We start from the raw sequence: 16,292 nt of genomic DNA, 5'->3' as shown, positions 1-16,292 counted from the left end.
CAACTCTTGTATGTAAATAGTTTGTGCACTCGCTTTCATAACATCTGCGTAAGTCATATATACGCATTTCTTTTTTTTTTTTTTTTTTTTCTTTTCCTGAAAGGCAGCTCCTTAGGAAATGTCAACGTTTGGATCCCTACATCACTGCAAAGTTTAAAATTATAATAGAAAACAACAAGATAAAATCATACAAATTCATCAATATGTATATAATATATGCATATAACTTTGATTTCAAGTATAAAAAAAAAATCTTCGTCAGACTCTTAGTCATATATATTGGCTCATTGTATAAATGCCGTTTTTAAGTAGCAAGTTTCAGTTGAAATCTTTTATTATTGCGAATCGATCGTAATGATGATTACCCTTATATAAAAAATCGTATCATCATGAATCGGATGCTTCCGAAAGCTATGTATGTACAGCACTATGTTTACACGGTAAACATTATCTCTTTTTGCTCAAAATACATACAGATATGTTTTTAATGGAGATAAAAAAAAATTTTTTTTCAACTTACAATATGAAACAAGGATTAATTCGATGAATCGCGGATAAGTTATGCGACGGCGAAATCATCACGCGAGAAAATATTAACAATAGGAGCACGAAGGCCTTCTCTCTTCATTTTGAATGACTAGTTTACGGTTTCTCTGAACACAAGTTTATGTTCTGTTTCATTTTATTTTGTTTTTTTTTCTTTAACAATTATGGTGCAAGGTACTTTTTTCTTATCCGACTATTAACGTGATTCTTTTATTACTTTTAATTGGGATTTTTATAAAAAATACTGTCCCAAAAATATCGATGAAGCGGATGGAAGAATCTATTTAAAAAATATTCTATAAAGCCTGCGTGCCGATAGATGAGAACTAATTTCAAAGAATAACTGCAACTAATTTAGCATGCAATTGGCTTCCTGTACATTTTTTTCTGTAATCACTCAAAAATAGATGTACATCTTTCTGACTCAACGAAATTTGCAGTGTACACGACAAATGTATCTCTTAATGTTATCAGGGACAAAAACTTTGATACATTATGTACAGCGAGAGCAAAAACTGTTTTCCTTTAGGCCACATTTTGGAAAATATCCGTGAATCAAGGCACTTTAGCGCATCATATTGAGCCACTTGTTTCGACTTTACATTAAAATTGGCACGGATTCATAAGCTCAAACTTATTGCTCTAGTCCTATACGATACATATATATAGTTCCTTACTTTTACTTCGTAAAAAAATGCCCCTGATTTATATTTCTTTCATAACTATCGTACGTTTGCTTATTTTTTTTTTTCTATCTCACTTTTCTACATTTTCTACATTTCTGCAAAAAATCATTCTCAATTTGCCGTGAATAAGTAATCGATTGATAAAATCAGTCCATCAACTCATCACTGACCAATCGCAATTACTTGTTCATGACAAACGATTAACATAACGTGTAGGTATAACACGACGTCCCGATATCATCGACGCCACACCTAAGATCTGCACTTTCAGGCTCATCGACAGACCAAAATTCGTTTCCCTCAAAATTTTCACTCCCACACAACAAGCGGTACAGCTTGAGAATTAAGTCTCTAATGTTAATATGTTAATCATCAGTCAGTCTGAAAATGCGAATTCGACCGGAAGCACGGCACCCCCAAACAGCGTGACGTACCTCCGGGGGCTGGTAAGATTCTCCTCCACCAGCCAACCCCTCACTCTCTTTCCCTCTACGCCTCCAAACAAAAACCTCGGACCCCTAATTCAAAGGCACGTAGACATTCCACATGGAGCTCCGTCTGTAAACTTCCTTCTTCCCACCATCGTAATTGTAGGCACAGCAGCTCTTGGTATCCTCGTGCAGTGAACGAGCATACTTACCCCCTTTTGACCTGTACCAAAGACCCCAAAGCTCTTCAAAGCCAAGAAACTTGGTTCGAGGCTACCACCTTCACCTCCATCGTCAAAATCGCCAGGCGAGGGCGAGTTGCGTGACTCGCCACATCGGCGACATGAGCGTACTCGGGACCAGGTGTAACCGTTCAAACTGGAGGTGGTCCACGGACGTAGCGTAGCTGCGGAGTCAGCGATAGGTTGAGCGAGTTGCTGGCCTCGCAGCAGTGCGGCTCGAGTAGACAGGCGGCGCAGAAGAGCACGACCAGGGCTAGCTGGAAGGGCAGGGCAGCGCGCAGGATGCGCCAGACCCAGCTGCGGGGCACGCTTGGCTCGCTGTCTGGGTCGTCCGTGGCTGTGGCTGTTGTCGGACGGGCCTCACTCATGACTTTTGTTAGTGTCAGAGACTCGAGCTGCGGGATCTTTTTGCGTTTGCTGCAAGTGATGAATGGCTTGAGTCATTTTTTTTTTCAGAAAAGTTGAACGCGTTGACAATATTAATTTGTAGGACTTCAGTTTTTAGGACTTTTTTAAAAACTATGGAATTTATAATTACAACTTGTTTGGCATATATAATACGCACGCACAGAAGTGTGTACGTAAGCCGTTACATAATAGATATCATCGGTTATCGATATTGACAGATGACATCACAAAATTGATAAAGTGTGAACCTTGTATTGATTGAAATTATGGTTCCCTTTCATTTAATTTAATTCAAAATTTAAATGCCCATTAATCAATAGTTTAACTTAGTTGGGAAGTACCAATCGATCTACAATTCAAATTAATTTGTTCATTAAAATTTAATTCAATAAATAAATAGTTAACGGTTGAAATACGAGCGAAAAGAAGATCTTATACTGCAGAAGAATTCTCTTCTCAACTTATATATTTAGTTGATGCAATTCAAAGGTAGAACTGGAGATTAAATTTGTTTTATTGAAATCTTCTGATACAAAATTAACAAGATATTCGTAAAATCGTAGAGAAGGGGCCCTTCTGGGCGTAGTAAAAGCAAACGCTAATTGAGTGAATTATCCCGAATGGCTAATACAAATAATGAAAATTGTTAGATTATTAATTCAACGTTAAAAAAAATTTATGTAGAGATTTGGAAGTTCATTACTTAACCGTACATAATATTTTTAAGTTAAAAGTAAAGTAGTTACTATGGACATTTTTACCCTACGAGTTGAGCGTATTTGTTCAGGTGGCTCATTTGGCACGGGCAGATTAAACCAGTTACGATGATGAAAAATGTAATCTTGCATTTATTTGTTACAAATCAAATGAAACTTTTAATAGAAAACAATTACAATAAAAATATAGGGTTTTTGGAGAATCTTGATTATTTATAATCACAGAAACATGTTTCTTATTCCATTCGTTCTCAGCCATTGTTTATGGTGGTTTTGTTTGACCGTATTCGAATAAGAGCAATAAATAGTCATGTTCATCTCTGTCATATACATTGTACACAGTTGACCAGTACAAATGTATAAGCAAGTATACCTAATGTATATTTTTGACAAAAGTCTATGAAATTCAGAGATTACGTTAATAAAGTATGCCAAACTTATTTGTAATTAACAAATACTAAGGCCATTGACATAATTTACGAGAATATTACTTTCAAAAATTCACGAATTAAACGCTTAGACTTATGCGGGAATCGTCAAGAAGTTGACTTTAACTCTAAAAGTATGCTATAGACCTTAAGCAATTAAGTTTATATGCAAACTGCTTTTTTAAAGGAATTATTTGGTATTGTAAAAACTATATTTGAGAAAGTCGAGAGAAAAGTGATCTGTCGTATTTCGTGTCCACTAATCATTTCACTAGTGCATTGAAATGAGTAGTAAAAAAATGAACAGGACAAAAGTAAGGTAGAGGTTCTTGTGAAATTTAGTCTACTGTCCAAACCCTTGTAACACGATATATAAGGATTCCCACGTAGGTATGTAATAATCTGATAAAAGTCTGACCCTCATGTAAATAGAAAGGACAAACCAATCAGCTTGTGGCTTTAATCAGAGTAAGGTACAAAGGACTAACCTGGGCACGGGGTGGTTCATGTACACGCTGATGGGCCTGGCAGCATTGGCCCTGGCCTCGACACTGGCGGCGGTGCGCACGATAAGCTCGCGGCATTGACTCTGCAGCTCCCTGAGATCGGCCTCAGCCTCCTCGACGCGCCTCCAGAGCTCAGCCAGTAAACCGTCGTCGCTGCTCTCGGGTGCCAGCTGCGACTCCAGAGTACGGGTGAGCCGACGCAGGGCGGCCAGTCGGCGCTCGCGCTCGCTCAGCTCTTGCTCACTGCCGCTGTCCGAGATCCCACTGTCCGAGAGCGAGCCGCCCTCGTGACCCACCAGGACTATAGAGTCGGCGAACGAGGTCTGGTTTTCACCACCGGTTCCACCCGGGGCATTGGTGTCCGTTGGGACGACTGATTGCTGGAGGGGAGAACGAGCGTTGGGTCAGAAGGGTCGTTCCCATGGTTGGCTTTGCCGATAACTTATTGGCAATTCTCGTCTGGAAATGTATACGCAAGCACGTCTTACCTGATTGTTGACCTCGTGCTTCTCCGAAAGTAGCCGAGCCACGTCCTTGACCGAGGAGGCGACCTCCATCGTGGCTCCGGCCTTGAGAGCCGCATCCAGAACGGCCAGCGTGTCCTTGTCCCTTCTGAGGGCGCTCTGCAGCTCCGTGAGGCGCATCCCGAACTGCTGAATCGCTTGTAAGGCGCACAGCTGCTGGTTACCCCTGGGAACGGATTTTTTTTTTATTTTTTGCGTTCTTACGTTCTTAACCAAACTGTTTCTTTAGTTTTCATTCGATTTGTTTGATTTTGCAAAACGACGTCTCGGTAAAATATTTCTGCACGGTAAAGTTTGATCGTCTCGTATCTAACCCTGCAATAGTAAGATGAGAGCTTGCATTCCCGGACCGTATACCGTGAATTGCCTGCATACGCCAAACGCCTTTTGTATTGATCACGTTTTTGTATGTTTAAGTGAAATGTGAACAAACATTAAAAAACACGACTCGCTAGAACTTTTACTTCACCGTGAAATGAATATGTGCGTTTATTCATAGGTGCGGTCATTTTCAACAAATGATGGTTCCTATATGTCGCGATGAAATTATGTGCAGCGAAAAAAATTGAACTCGTGACTCACTTTTGGAAGGCCTCGTCCCAGAGCCTGTACAGATCCGCAACTCCATCCTTTAGGGCGGCAAATGTAGGCGACGTCTTTTGACCGAGATCCGTGATGAGACGATGTGTTGAAACGTTCAAAGCCAGCATGGCCGGCTTTCGATCTCTTAAATTAGCCAATTCGTTCTGAAATCATTTGAGCACAACATTTGTTTATAAATACCTACGCTTCTTGTCCCCACTACCGCTCGATCGATCGATCGACCCTTGCGTATATTTTTTAACATTGCTCGCATGTGCTCGTATTTTTTTTAATCAAATGATGTTTATAGGTATGGAGGATAGTCTAGCGTGTCCTGCCAAATAAACCTTTAGGACGTTCACTCACGTTGCCTGATTGTAGGTAAACACTATGGGATATAAATGGTGAGCTTTAATCCACGAAATTTTAGTTGGTTTAGTTGGTCAATCAGCCAGTGCGCACGATCACTTTACTCGGTTCGTCTGACGAGTATTATGAGTGCAATGTTTGGGCCTTAATGGCAACTTTGTCATCAGACCGATCGGAGATGAAACCGAGAACTTTCCAATTGAAATTCCTGACCAGAGTACGCGTACAACAAAGGACCGCGTAAAACGTTCGCTATCGCGCATCGCAGCTACCGAGATCTCTTATCCCTGCATCGCGCGAATCATCAAACTCGCGCTCGGCTCGTCAAACTTTCACCGCGAGCCGGTCGTTAATCAGCCAGTCGCTGCGGTAATCACCCGATCTCCGCGCAAACGAAACCATCTCGACTGGAGGAGAAAAACCACGCACGCATCCCCCGTTGGTATGGATGTAGGATCGCGTGAGCGCTTCTGGTTTTTTTCTTCATCGCGATCGGTGCTTTTCGGCCACTTTTACGTAATGTGCGACGTCTTGCTTTAATTGCCAATGTGGAAGGTCTGGCTCTTTCTTCCAATCGGTGAAAAGAGAAGGCAACGAGACACGCGACTGCACATTGTGCCAGCGAGTTTTTCTCTTTTGTGACGCAATACTTTCTCCTTGGACGAGTGATTCGAGGAAATGCGCGAGCTCATGTTTAGAAAGTACAATATCCACTCGCGATCCACCGGAATGCTAAATTCTGTCGATAAAAGAAAGCCGAGTCCAAGGTATAAGTGATTGTTCCTTGGCAGGAATACGCGGAGCTTGAACGAGCGTTTCACCACGATTCCCCTCTAATGATAATTACGTTCTGCAGAGTTTGGCCATGGACACGACTTCAAAATTCTTCAAAAGGCGCATCAATCACGCAGTGGGGTCAAAAGCACGGCATCGCGAGATCGGATGTGCATCCACGTGCCGATGCAAGACACAAGTGCGAAATAACAATCCCACCTGTCACGAATCCACATGTTATTTCCCAATCGCAAACACGCAAAGTCCGGGTATTCGTTTCCACTCGGAAGAAGACGCGCCGAACTTTCACTCGCAAAACACCAAAGTCCCACCAAAGAAAAGACTTAAACTGACGTTAAGGAAAAGTCCATAAGAAAAAACCTCCTTCGTTTCTCTGTCCCTTGTTCTCGAGATTGGACAACGCGTCAAACCAGTTGCTCCGGTCTCGCCCTTCGATCATCGCCACCTGTTCTCGGAAACCAGTTTTTCTCCTGGAAAAATCGTCGAGTCGATCGCGAGCCAAAAATAATCGCTACATCAGGGAATTCCTCGGGATTCAGTTTTTTTTTTTTCGAACACGTAGTGTACATAGGGATTCCACGGACTCGTAAGGGTCGTATAGAGCAAGAGATTCGAGTTCTAGGTGACTTTGATTAATAACGGAAAACACAGGAAATGACGAGTAGGCGACTCTGATCGATGGATAACCCCTCGCATAGTAAAGCAGATTCGTGTAATTATACTTGTTTGCTTGAGGATTATTATAATACTGCTCAAATATGAGATGCAACTATGTGCAAATGGTCGTCTTTTATCAATGATTCCGGAAATACATACTGCCATATTTAGATTATGAGGTTAGGCAAAAAGTAAGTAATAATAAATTTTGGTTTACTTGGATCAAATGAGTCGGAAAACTCAATCTCATCGTGTTGTTTACCAGGAAATTATACTAAACTGTGGTCTTACCGTAATCCGACTGATGCGATCTTCGATGACGTGCGGCTCCTCGAGAACAACCCTGTGAGCCATCAACCGATCGTGCGCCGCGCAGAACTCCATCTTCATGGCCGACATCTCCCGGTGTATCGCGTTGACCTTCTGTGCCTCCTCGGCTCTCAGAGAGAGCGACTCCCATCTTTCCATCAAGCCTGGAACCACAGAAAACAAGAGCAAATGTTAATCGGACGAGCGTGGCTTTCCCTTCTATTCCCTAAGATTGAGCGCGAGATCTAATTCTCACTCTTAGTACCCCTACTCCCTTGCCTAAAATGATTTAATTGTTACCCATTGTACTTGAGATTGGATAAAAAGGCGGAAGATCCTTAAATACGTACTCTCAGAAGCGAATCTGGGCTAACTTCCGAGAAGATTCGCAATGCGAACACTCTGACGCTCTGTTTACTCATTTACAGTTTTCTTTGTCGCAATTTGCAATGTGATTCCTTCAGCGAATCATAAAGTAGGCGAGTCTAAAACGGGTCGCCTACAGTCTTTGACGTAATTGCACGCGAGTGTTTTGCAACAACAACTAGCGAAACACACGTCTAATTGTTCCTTCTGATCAGTGAAATATAAATACAAGGAGCGCAGATAGCGAGCGGCCAGTTATAATTGCCGACCACCACGCGCTCTATTCTCGGCGGAGCGCGTCCTCAGGCAATTAAGGAAACGTATGCTTAGCTGCAAAGCGTGCATGCCGGAGTATGCGAGTTTTTCCTGACCAACATTCTAGGGGCAGTGCATAGAGGTTCCCGGGTGTGTATGATTTTTTTCAGAGAATAACAGCTGGATTGGCTTAATAGCACATTTACACAACTGCACAATTCCTACGTTGGCTGGGTTGCGTGCACACTCTGATTTTTGTTGTCGAGTACACGTGTACACGATACACTGCGAGCTCGCAACTCATTTTCGAACCAATGTAAAATGTTTATTTAGGGACGATTTGTAGGAATTTTAGTTTTTCCGCGGCTTCTTATACTTCCCTGTCTACGCTTGTTTCTCAAAACCTTTGCTTCGGAATTACCGATGCGTATAGGAAATTCGAGGTTGTTGTACTGGCACTGCATTTCATTTTGCTTTGGAGGAGGTGAAAATACCATCATGTTGTCGTAATTTTTGTATTCAATTTGAAAACATTTTAATTTGTTAGATGCTATATTTTACATACTGATCAACAGTAGGTTTTATTGTTTTGCCGATACAAATCAAGTTGTTAGACTCTATGTTGCCAAGTTTGATGTTTACGTGGAAAAAATTTGTGGTATGAAATATAAAATATTACATTTAATGTGTCAATCAAAGTTCAGAAGTTTTTGAGAAATATAATTTATATCACTTTGCAAAAGATCTCGTACTGTATTTTATGATATAAATGGTTATAACATTAGTTGCCTAAATTAAAAATGCTAAAGTGGAGACCTCCAATAAATGAATAGTTTTTCCGACAGATATAATGCAACAAACCAACACCTTAATTCTTATAACGGACAACAGTATACTACGTCAGAACCAATAAACAACATAATGAAATTAATAGTAAACACAAAGAGAACTTTTTACCAAAAAAGAAATACTTTATTATTCCAATTATGAAGAATAAGCTGACGAACTTATAAAAATCATTGAAGAGAACAGCGTATTTTGTTCATTTTTCTCTTACACTGTCCTCGTAACCGTAAACACTCAAGGTGCACCCGCCTTTAGATGACTACGCTTATTATGCAAAAATACCCATTTGCACACACCACACAAGACGCCTGACCGACCTTCAATCCCTGTTGTAGACCCACTCAATCATCGCAGCCTCCCCAGACGTCCACGACCGCTGGCACAGAGCACGATATCAATCCGCGACCTCATTCCTACCCACCTATACCCAACAGTACACGATCCACATAAATCCCCCTGATTGCGAAATCACCAGCAGAACGCGACGTAACAGTAAAATCGAAGGCTCGGCGAGTTCCCCATTTTTCTTCCAATACTCCAGTAGTGTTTCTTCTTCTGTCCATCCCTTCGCACGTCACGGACGAGACAACGCGTCTGGGTCAGCGTACTTTCCACGAAGCCGACCAACGGGAAAACCACTCGGCGGAAGTGCAACACGCAATCTGGACCTTCCCGCCGACCACGGCGGAACCACTGTACATTATGGTGCGCTCGCGAGTGCCAGACGTAAATTGGAATATTGGTACCTCACATGGATGGGAGACGAAGGGGGATATGGGCTCAGGCCTCTAGAAGTAAAAGTTTCTTCTCACTCTGGCGCAGTGCCTGATGACAAAGCTTCGATAAACCTACAGTGATGGAAAAAAATGATCTGCATTTATTCAATCGTTGCGTGTATACAGGTGGGACGGTGGAACTTATTCAAGACGTTGGGCAAATGCTACAGGGATGCATATTCTCAAACATCTGTCGAGATGTTTCTGGTCGATAGCAGAAAGTTAAAAAGGATGAAAGTTTGGTAGTAGCTTTTTTCAGTGAAACAAAAATACCGTCTTTATCGAGTATTCACCTGTTGCCCGGATGTCGGTGATTGCTAGGAGGCATTATTTCATGTTTATCGCGTACTTTGGGAGTAAAGTGACTCGTGGAGAGGAATTTCGCGTCTCTGGGCAGTTGCGGCGATGATGGTTTTTAAAACAGGTAAGTACAGGTGAGCGCACGAGGGGAGATTTGCATGAGAATCGGAACGCCATGTGCGTGCGAAACTCACTTTTTACAGTTACGGAAATTTTACCCGCAACGAAAGTCGGAACATAGGGCAATTAAGTTTTCCGTAATAACCGTATGACAGCGATAAATGGTCATTTGCATGCGTCCGAAAAATATCAAGCGATTAATTACGCGCGTCCTCGGCGTTGCCGTTTTTAAATGAGAGCCCATTGTGCCAGGATTTTCTCTCGAGCGATGCGATCTTTCATCGATGCAGCTTTTCTAATCTCGTGAAACCGGTACAGGATTGCCGTTTGGCGCGAGCTTGTCATTACAAAAAAACAATTTTGTAAGCGAGAAGCACGCTCAACGTGATTACTTTTCGATATCTAATTATGCATCCACTCCTGCTAATAACACGTTTTAGATATTAATCTTTGTCACATACGCTTTGTGTGACCTCCACAATTTTATTTTTATTTGAAATTGAATTTAACAAGGTAAACCGGAAACGGCACGTATTTATCTGATTACTAGTGGTTCCTTAGTTTCTACTTTTAAAATGTCTAAAAATCATGCAAGATTTGGTGCTAGATAAAATACATAGTGTTTGTGTATTTAAATTAATCTTTATAAATGTTCAAGATTGGCGTAAAAGCTCACTAACTAATATAGTAGTACTGATACCTTAATTGACGTTCAGATATCCATGAAACTAGTAAATAACAAACTGTTTATTGAACTTTTTTTATCGAACGTAAAGACTCAAAAACGTATTTACGGAGTTTAAATTAATAATGCTAATTGAAAAAATTCTCAATTCTCAAAACTTTATCATTTACTTATTAAAATTATCATGGAAAAAGGTCCCAAAATTTTTTGTGCAAGCACACAAATTTTTTAACTTTTAGCACAGAGCAAGTGAGTAAATATAGTGAACTTTTCCTATGAATTTTTGCAATAATTTTTTATTGATGATTAAAGTATGATTATTTTTGGTACAACTTTCGATTGAGTTTCGAACGAGATTATATACACTTACATGCCAATATACACTGATATTACTGCCTTAAATAAAATTGGAAAATAAAGTCATGAAAATATTCAAACAATGTTCATATCGAATAGAGAGAACATGCTCATTAATCAATGGTTATCGGGAAGACTTGATAATAATTTATGAGCTAAGATCAAGCCTCATAATTGTAAAATGTATATCGTACGTTAAAGATACATCATACCCTGCATCGATTTGCTTAAATTAACCCACCTACGCTTCCATCTAATTCACGTATGAATGTGAAATTTATCATCCCCACGCTGGATGCTCGTTTTAAATGACATGTAGGATGTATGTGAATCTTATGCTAATCCGTATATGACAAGTACGAAAATGGATGTCTCTCATAGCCAACCTTTTTATTGCGAAGGAATAAATTATATCGATACTCGGAAACTCGCAGACGTCACCATTAAGATTTTTAGATACCTCGTAAAATCTAAGAAGTAATCTTAATCCTTGGTATAAGATCAAAGGAGTATCACATCATCTCATATCACAAACGTGATACTCTCTGGTATTACGCTCATGATTAATATGTGACAAAGTGGAGATATTAGGAAATGATAGAAGATCCGATGAGAAGCAGTTTCAAGCTGGCACATCAAAATGATAAAAGGAAGCGTTAAAACCACGACATGCATACAAGCATTTCAAATGACAAAGAAGTATTTTATGTCTCATAAACAACGAAACACTTAACAATTGGTTCTAAGCCAACTCTAAGGTTGAGTCGTTTAATCGTCGAATTTACAAAATAAAACACGTCAGTGCTAGGCATCAAAATATTCGGACTCACAGCAGTAATCAGTTGTACACAACCAGTGAAATGCAAAACAACTGGTAATACGCGACGAAACCTGAAACCACAATCGAATCAAGTGTATGTATATTTGTCTTGCGGCGTAAGCAGGTAGCTACAAAATTATGCCACACGCAACCCACCGAGAGCCAAATTTATTTGATTCGCAAACAACACGTCTCAATCACCTTCCACCAGCCAAATCTTCAAGAGGTAAGTAACGTGACACCGGCCCGTGGCATAAATTAACGCGCCACTTCCACGATTCATCGGACGGTGGCTTGAATGGCTATCTTGGTTGTGGCGCAAGCGTAAACACACCGATCAAAAGAGTCGGGGCTGACGTCAACACTAAAAACGAGCCACAACCTCAAGTGACGGTGGTAGTGCAGGTAGCCAAATGTTAAGTAGACCGGTAAGATACCCTCGATTCATCTCTCCCCCTTTTTTCTGGCTCATCTCCCACGCGAGGCTACGAAAAAAAAAAGCAGAAAAAAAGCTCCCTCGACCAGTCGAGGACGGCCCTCCATCCGATCCCCAAAATCCGGTTTAGCCTTGACATACATACCGCACGGTTACAGCGATCTCTTATGACGCATGACTTATACGAGGGTAAACATTGCGCGTCACGCGAAAAGTCATTCAGATCACAAGGTACATGTACATTTTATGCGCGTGTAGAACAGAGCCAGGGTTTTCCTGGGGCATCGTGTCGTACCGATACACGTTGCACGCATGGCACACAAATAACGAGAAAGCCGATTTTCGTACTGCACACCGTTTGGCCAGCAGCCTGCAGCTAAAATTTACGGGCGCGGTGAGCTCTCGGCAAGTTTATGCGCGCGATATACTTAATGGTCGGAACATCTCATAAGCAACCCAAGTAGAGCACGATCTCGATCCGACGTTGCCCATGAGTAGGTATACAGGTATCTTCTAGGCTCGTTTTTCGTGGATTTTTGCGCGATCAGGGTCGTTAGTAGAGCACCGCTATGCAACACCCATCCACCCATCCATCAGGTCGACGAGTTGCATTCCACCATCTGACTTTACAATGCTCGCGCGGGCGTGATGGAAATTGTACATCCGTCCTATATACACAGCCCACAGGTATAACAATGCAGCGTAGCGGTAAAACTTTGTGGGCCAGATCGAGCAACGAGAATCTAAAACGCCGAATAACAATAACCGTGCATGCAACGACGATAATCTTGGTGTAAATGTGTATTATGGACTTATTTTGAGAGAGTCTCCGACGATGCGGCCACTATGGTCGGGATATTTTGGAACAAAGTCAGTATTTGATTCGTGATCGGTTACCTTTGGGCTATGTGTACAAGTACAGTGCAGAAACGATTGTTACATGTGCAGAAGTTTACCACCTCGCGCAAAGTGTTTTTCTGGATATAATGACTTGTGCGATTGCGTGCAAATGACATGAAAATTGTCGTGCCAATAGCAAATACTGCACCGCTCGGTCGAATGAATTTGCGCGTCTGTGGAATCGGTTCGTCAAAGTAATGTGTCCATGAAAAATTTTCCTACTACTTTTCGCGTCCTCGACGCTTTTAGGTATCGCGACTAAGTTGGATGATAATGAGCGAAACGCGGAGGTGGAGGCAGCGTTTGAAGTATAGAAAGTCAACCGATTCTATTCGCTGAGATCGGTACAAAAAAAGTTAGGACTGCTTATCGCGTTTTTAATTTATGAAAATGGGCGACTTTCCTACGAGGCATTTGTGAAAATCGATCTCTTTAATTGCCCACGCGAGTGCAGTGAAATCTCTAGTGCTAAAAACAGCTCGGGGGATTAACGCTGCGCAAACGGTTTGTTTTTACAACGAGGCTTGCGAGATTTTGGTAGAGAATCCGCGTAAAAATGTCAAGGTAATAGGTACAGATTAAAAAGCTCATGCGCGAGTAAACAATGAGACTCTTGTTCCATGAAAGTTTCCTCGTACAATCGACAAGTGGAAAATCATAGAAACGTGAATGCAATTATGTATCGTCGCACATAAGCAACAGACCGAGCTTGTGCCTTACCAATGACAATGAAAGCCATCACAGCATTGGTAATTGTTATTTAAACTCGAAAAGTACGTACGATTGTCCCCGACGGCTGTCCCTGCACTGATGTAGTCAGTTTGCACGGACATGTCACGCAGGTATGCTCGGCGATCCTTGCGAAAACCACAAGACGCACACAGTCCGCCACTCACTTACAAACTCATGAAGCCAAAGGCGTGCAATATCGACGTCAGAGATTTATCATATTTTTTTTTCTTTTCTTGCGACGTGACAACTACGTACAGAGGCTTGTTCGTGAGATGCAGCTCGAGACAGTTCGCCGTCGAGGCTGTAACGATACTGCCGCCTGACTGCCGCTGGCGCGAGAATAATAATCTTACATTTCATTGCAATTGCAGGCTAAAAAGTTTCTCTGAACCTGGCTCAATCATAGTCACTCATGGGCTGGAGCTCGGATGTTAGCCAAAGGACCAATGTGAATTACCAGGTAAAATTCACGAGTATCAACATCTCAACTCAACATTTCAACTCATTATCCAGGCCATTCGTAAGCTGCTCATGCAAACAGAGTGTCGGCTCTGCATCACAGTGGCTTGTGACTTCGTTTTATAAATACATTGCACGCGCGCGCGCAAACACGTGTGTGTGTGCGATCAAACGCGACTCCGCAACTCATATTAGTCGAAGGAGGAAGATCGGAGAAAAGGAAGCCATGCCGGCACGTCAGAGGGATCGGAGCCGAAAGAGAAGATGGTGAAACGAGCGACGGTACTGCACGCGCTCGGATAATTGATAGCGGGATGCTAATAACCCGCACGAGCTAGGAATGATAATGCGCCCCTCTCTGCTCCTTTTTTCTATGCCTCCTCTCCTTTTCCCGCGCATTTTCTGAGCCCAGGGTGGCTGACACTTGTCAGCTGACGCGTGTGCAAGCCAAGTTCCTCGCTGGACCTCTGTGACAGTTTGGGACGTATTCTGTATTCCGTCTGCGAACGCATTGGTCCTGACTTGGTAGTATATGAGCTCGGAGAATCACGTATCTTTTGCAATTTGTTACACTCAACTGGTTGTGTATTTAGTATCGAACGAAATGTTGAGTGAACGAAGATATCGAGATTTTGAGCGTGATTGCTATTTTTGTAGAATCTTTTGTTGATTACTGTTACGTGTGTTTAAGTGAGATTTAAGTGTTCGAGCAACAACAAAAAATCGTATAAGATGTAAGGATAGTTAAGGGAAGATATTTTTTATTCTGAGGACTCGAATGAATTACGTGTTCACATACTTTTTTACTCACGATTTATTTGTTCATTTGGCAAATTCGTGAAGTATGATACAAAGAAATAGCAAGTGATAAAAAAATTTGTGAAGTCAAGCCGATGTCAAGAGTACATTAAATGTACTTTGAAAAATCTAAAAATTTTTAAGTATTATCAGGTATTACTTGAAATTTGTAAACTTTTTCTAAAGAATACAAGAAGTAAAAAAGAATTGTTTACTATTAATTATTTGAGTACGTGAGATGTCCCAAGACAAGGCACCGTCAAAAAAAAACTTCTCCTGCAACTAAAATTTTCGAGTTCCAATCACTAACAGTTCTGGATTAATTTTATAGGATTTTGTGGTGGCTACTGCTCGGAATAATTTAAAAACGAGATTACGAGTGCTATTTACTTAATTTTTCGTTTGTTACTAAAGTCCATTTTTTAAATCTTTTTTTTTTTTTTTTTTTTTTTCAAGTTATGAGGTAAAATGGTACCCCTCAAGTTACAACTGGGTAAATATTGGGCAGCGGTCAAAAATAAAGAGTTAAGGTCTAAACTCGTTTAACAGTACGATCTTATACGTCTTGTAGTAAAGAAAAGAATTCATATATTCTTAATAATCTACTATGATGCATATATTTAATACCACACATCAACAGCTTACACCCATCTACGAGATGAAATAAAAATTGAATTTAAAGGAAGAAAAAAACATTCAGCTCATATCTTGCAAACAACATCCACTTGACGACTGTCAGATGCAACCATCACAACCACTAACAAATCCAAGAGGATATGTGTGTGTTTTCAATTCGCACTAATTATATGATTATCAACATCCTTTTATATTCACAATAATGACACTTACGTTGTACAAGGTCTTAGGCCCTAAAATATTAAACATGACTAATATTCACAACTATCCTAATACCAACTCATTCACCGAAAAAAACATGCATTTCTTAAGATAAGTATTTGATTGTCAGATATCCATTGGTAAAATAAGATCCAACCCTAGATACCGATTCCAACTGTTTGAGTGTATTTCCCGCAATAATTAAATTTAAAACTACGCCAAACAAGTGTTTCTCATAAAATTTGTCCATCCAAGTTGACAACAGTCGAAACTGTCAAAAGTAAATGTAGCCAGAGTGAAATCAAGAAGAAAGAAGGAAAGAAAGAAAGAAAGGAGTAAAAGAGAGAGGGAGAGAGAGCCGCAAACAACCGGACGAGGCAAAGTGTGCGCTTCGCCGTAGTCGGAGTAA

The 16,292-nt window shown here is 41.1% G+C and overlaps 1 protein-coding gene across 1 annotated transcript; it reads right to left on the bottom strand.

Moving 5' to 3' along the window:
• Nucleotides 1–1,500: 1,500 nt before the first annotated feature.
• On the bottom strand, nucleotides 1,501–8,317 carry LOC149373661 (klarsicht protein-like). Its single transcript, XM_089596059.1, has 6 exons — nucleotides 8,239–8,317; nucleotides 7,179–7,360; nucleotides 5,067–5,230; nucleotides 4,449–4,650; nucleotides 3,943–4,340; nucleotides 1,501–2,319 (listed from the first exon to the last, which is right to left on the bottom strand). Exons 1-6 carry the CDS (start codon nucleotides 8,315–8,317, stop codon nucleotides 2,034–2,036), a joined length of 1,311 nt encoding a protein of 436 aa, XP_089452185.1. The 3' UTR covers nucleotides 1,501–2,033.
• Nucleotides 8,318–16,292: the final 7,975 nt, after the last annotated feature.

Source organism: Copidosoma floridanum, unplaced genomic scaffold, assembly GCF_036245765.1.
Source record: "Copidosoma floridanum isolate Cflo_tuat_1 unplaced genomic scaffold, Cflo_Japanese_pri ptg000029l, whole genome shotgun sequence".
Classification (NCBI taxonomy): Eukaryota; Metazoa; Arthropoda; class Insecta; order Hymenoptera; family Encyrtidae; genus Copidosoma; species Copidosoma floridanum.
Note: the sequence above shows the minus strand (reverse complement) of the source record. Positions and strands in the feature narration are given on the sequence as shown.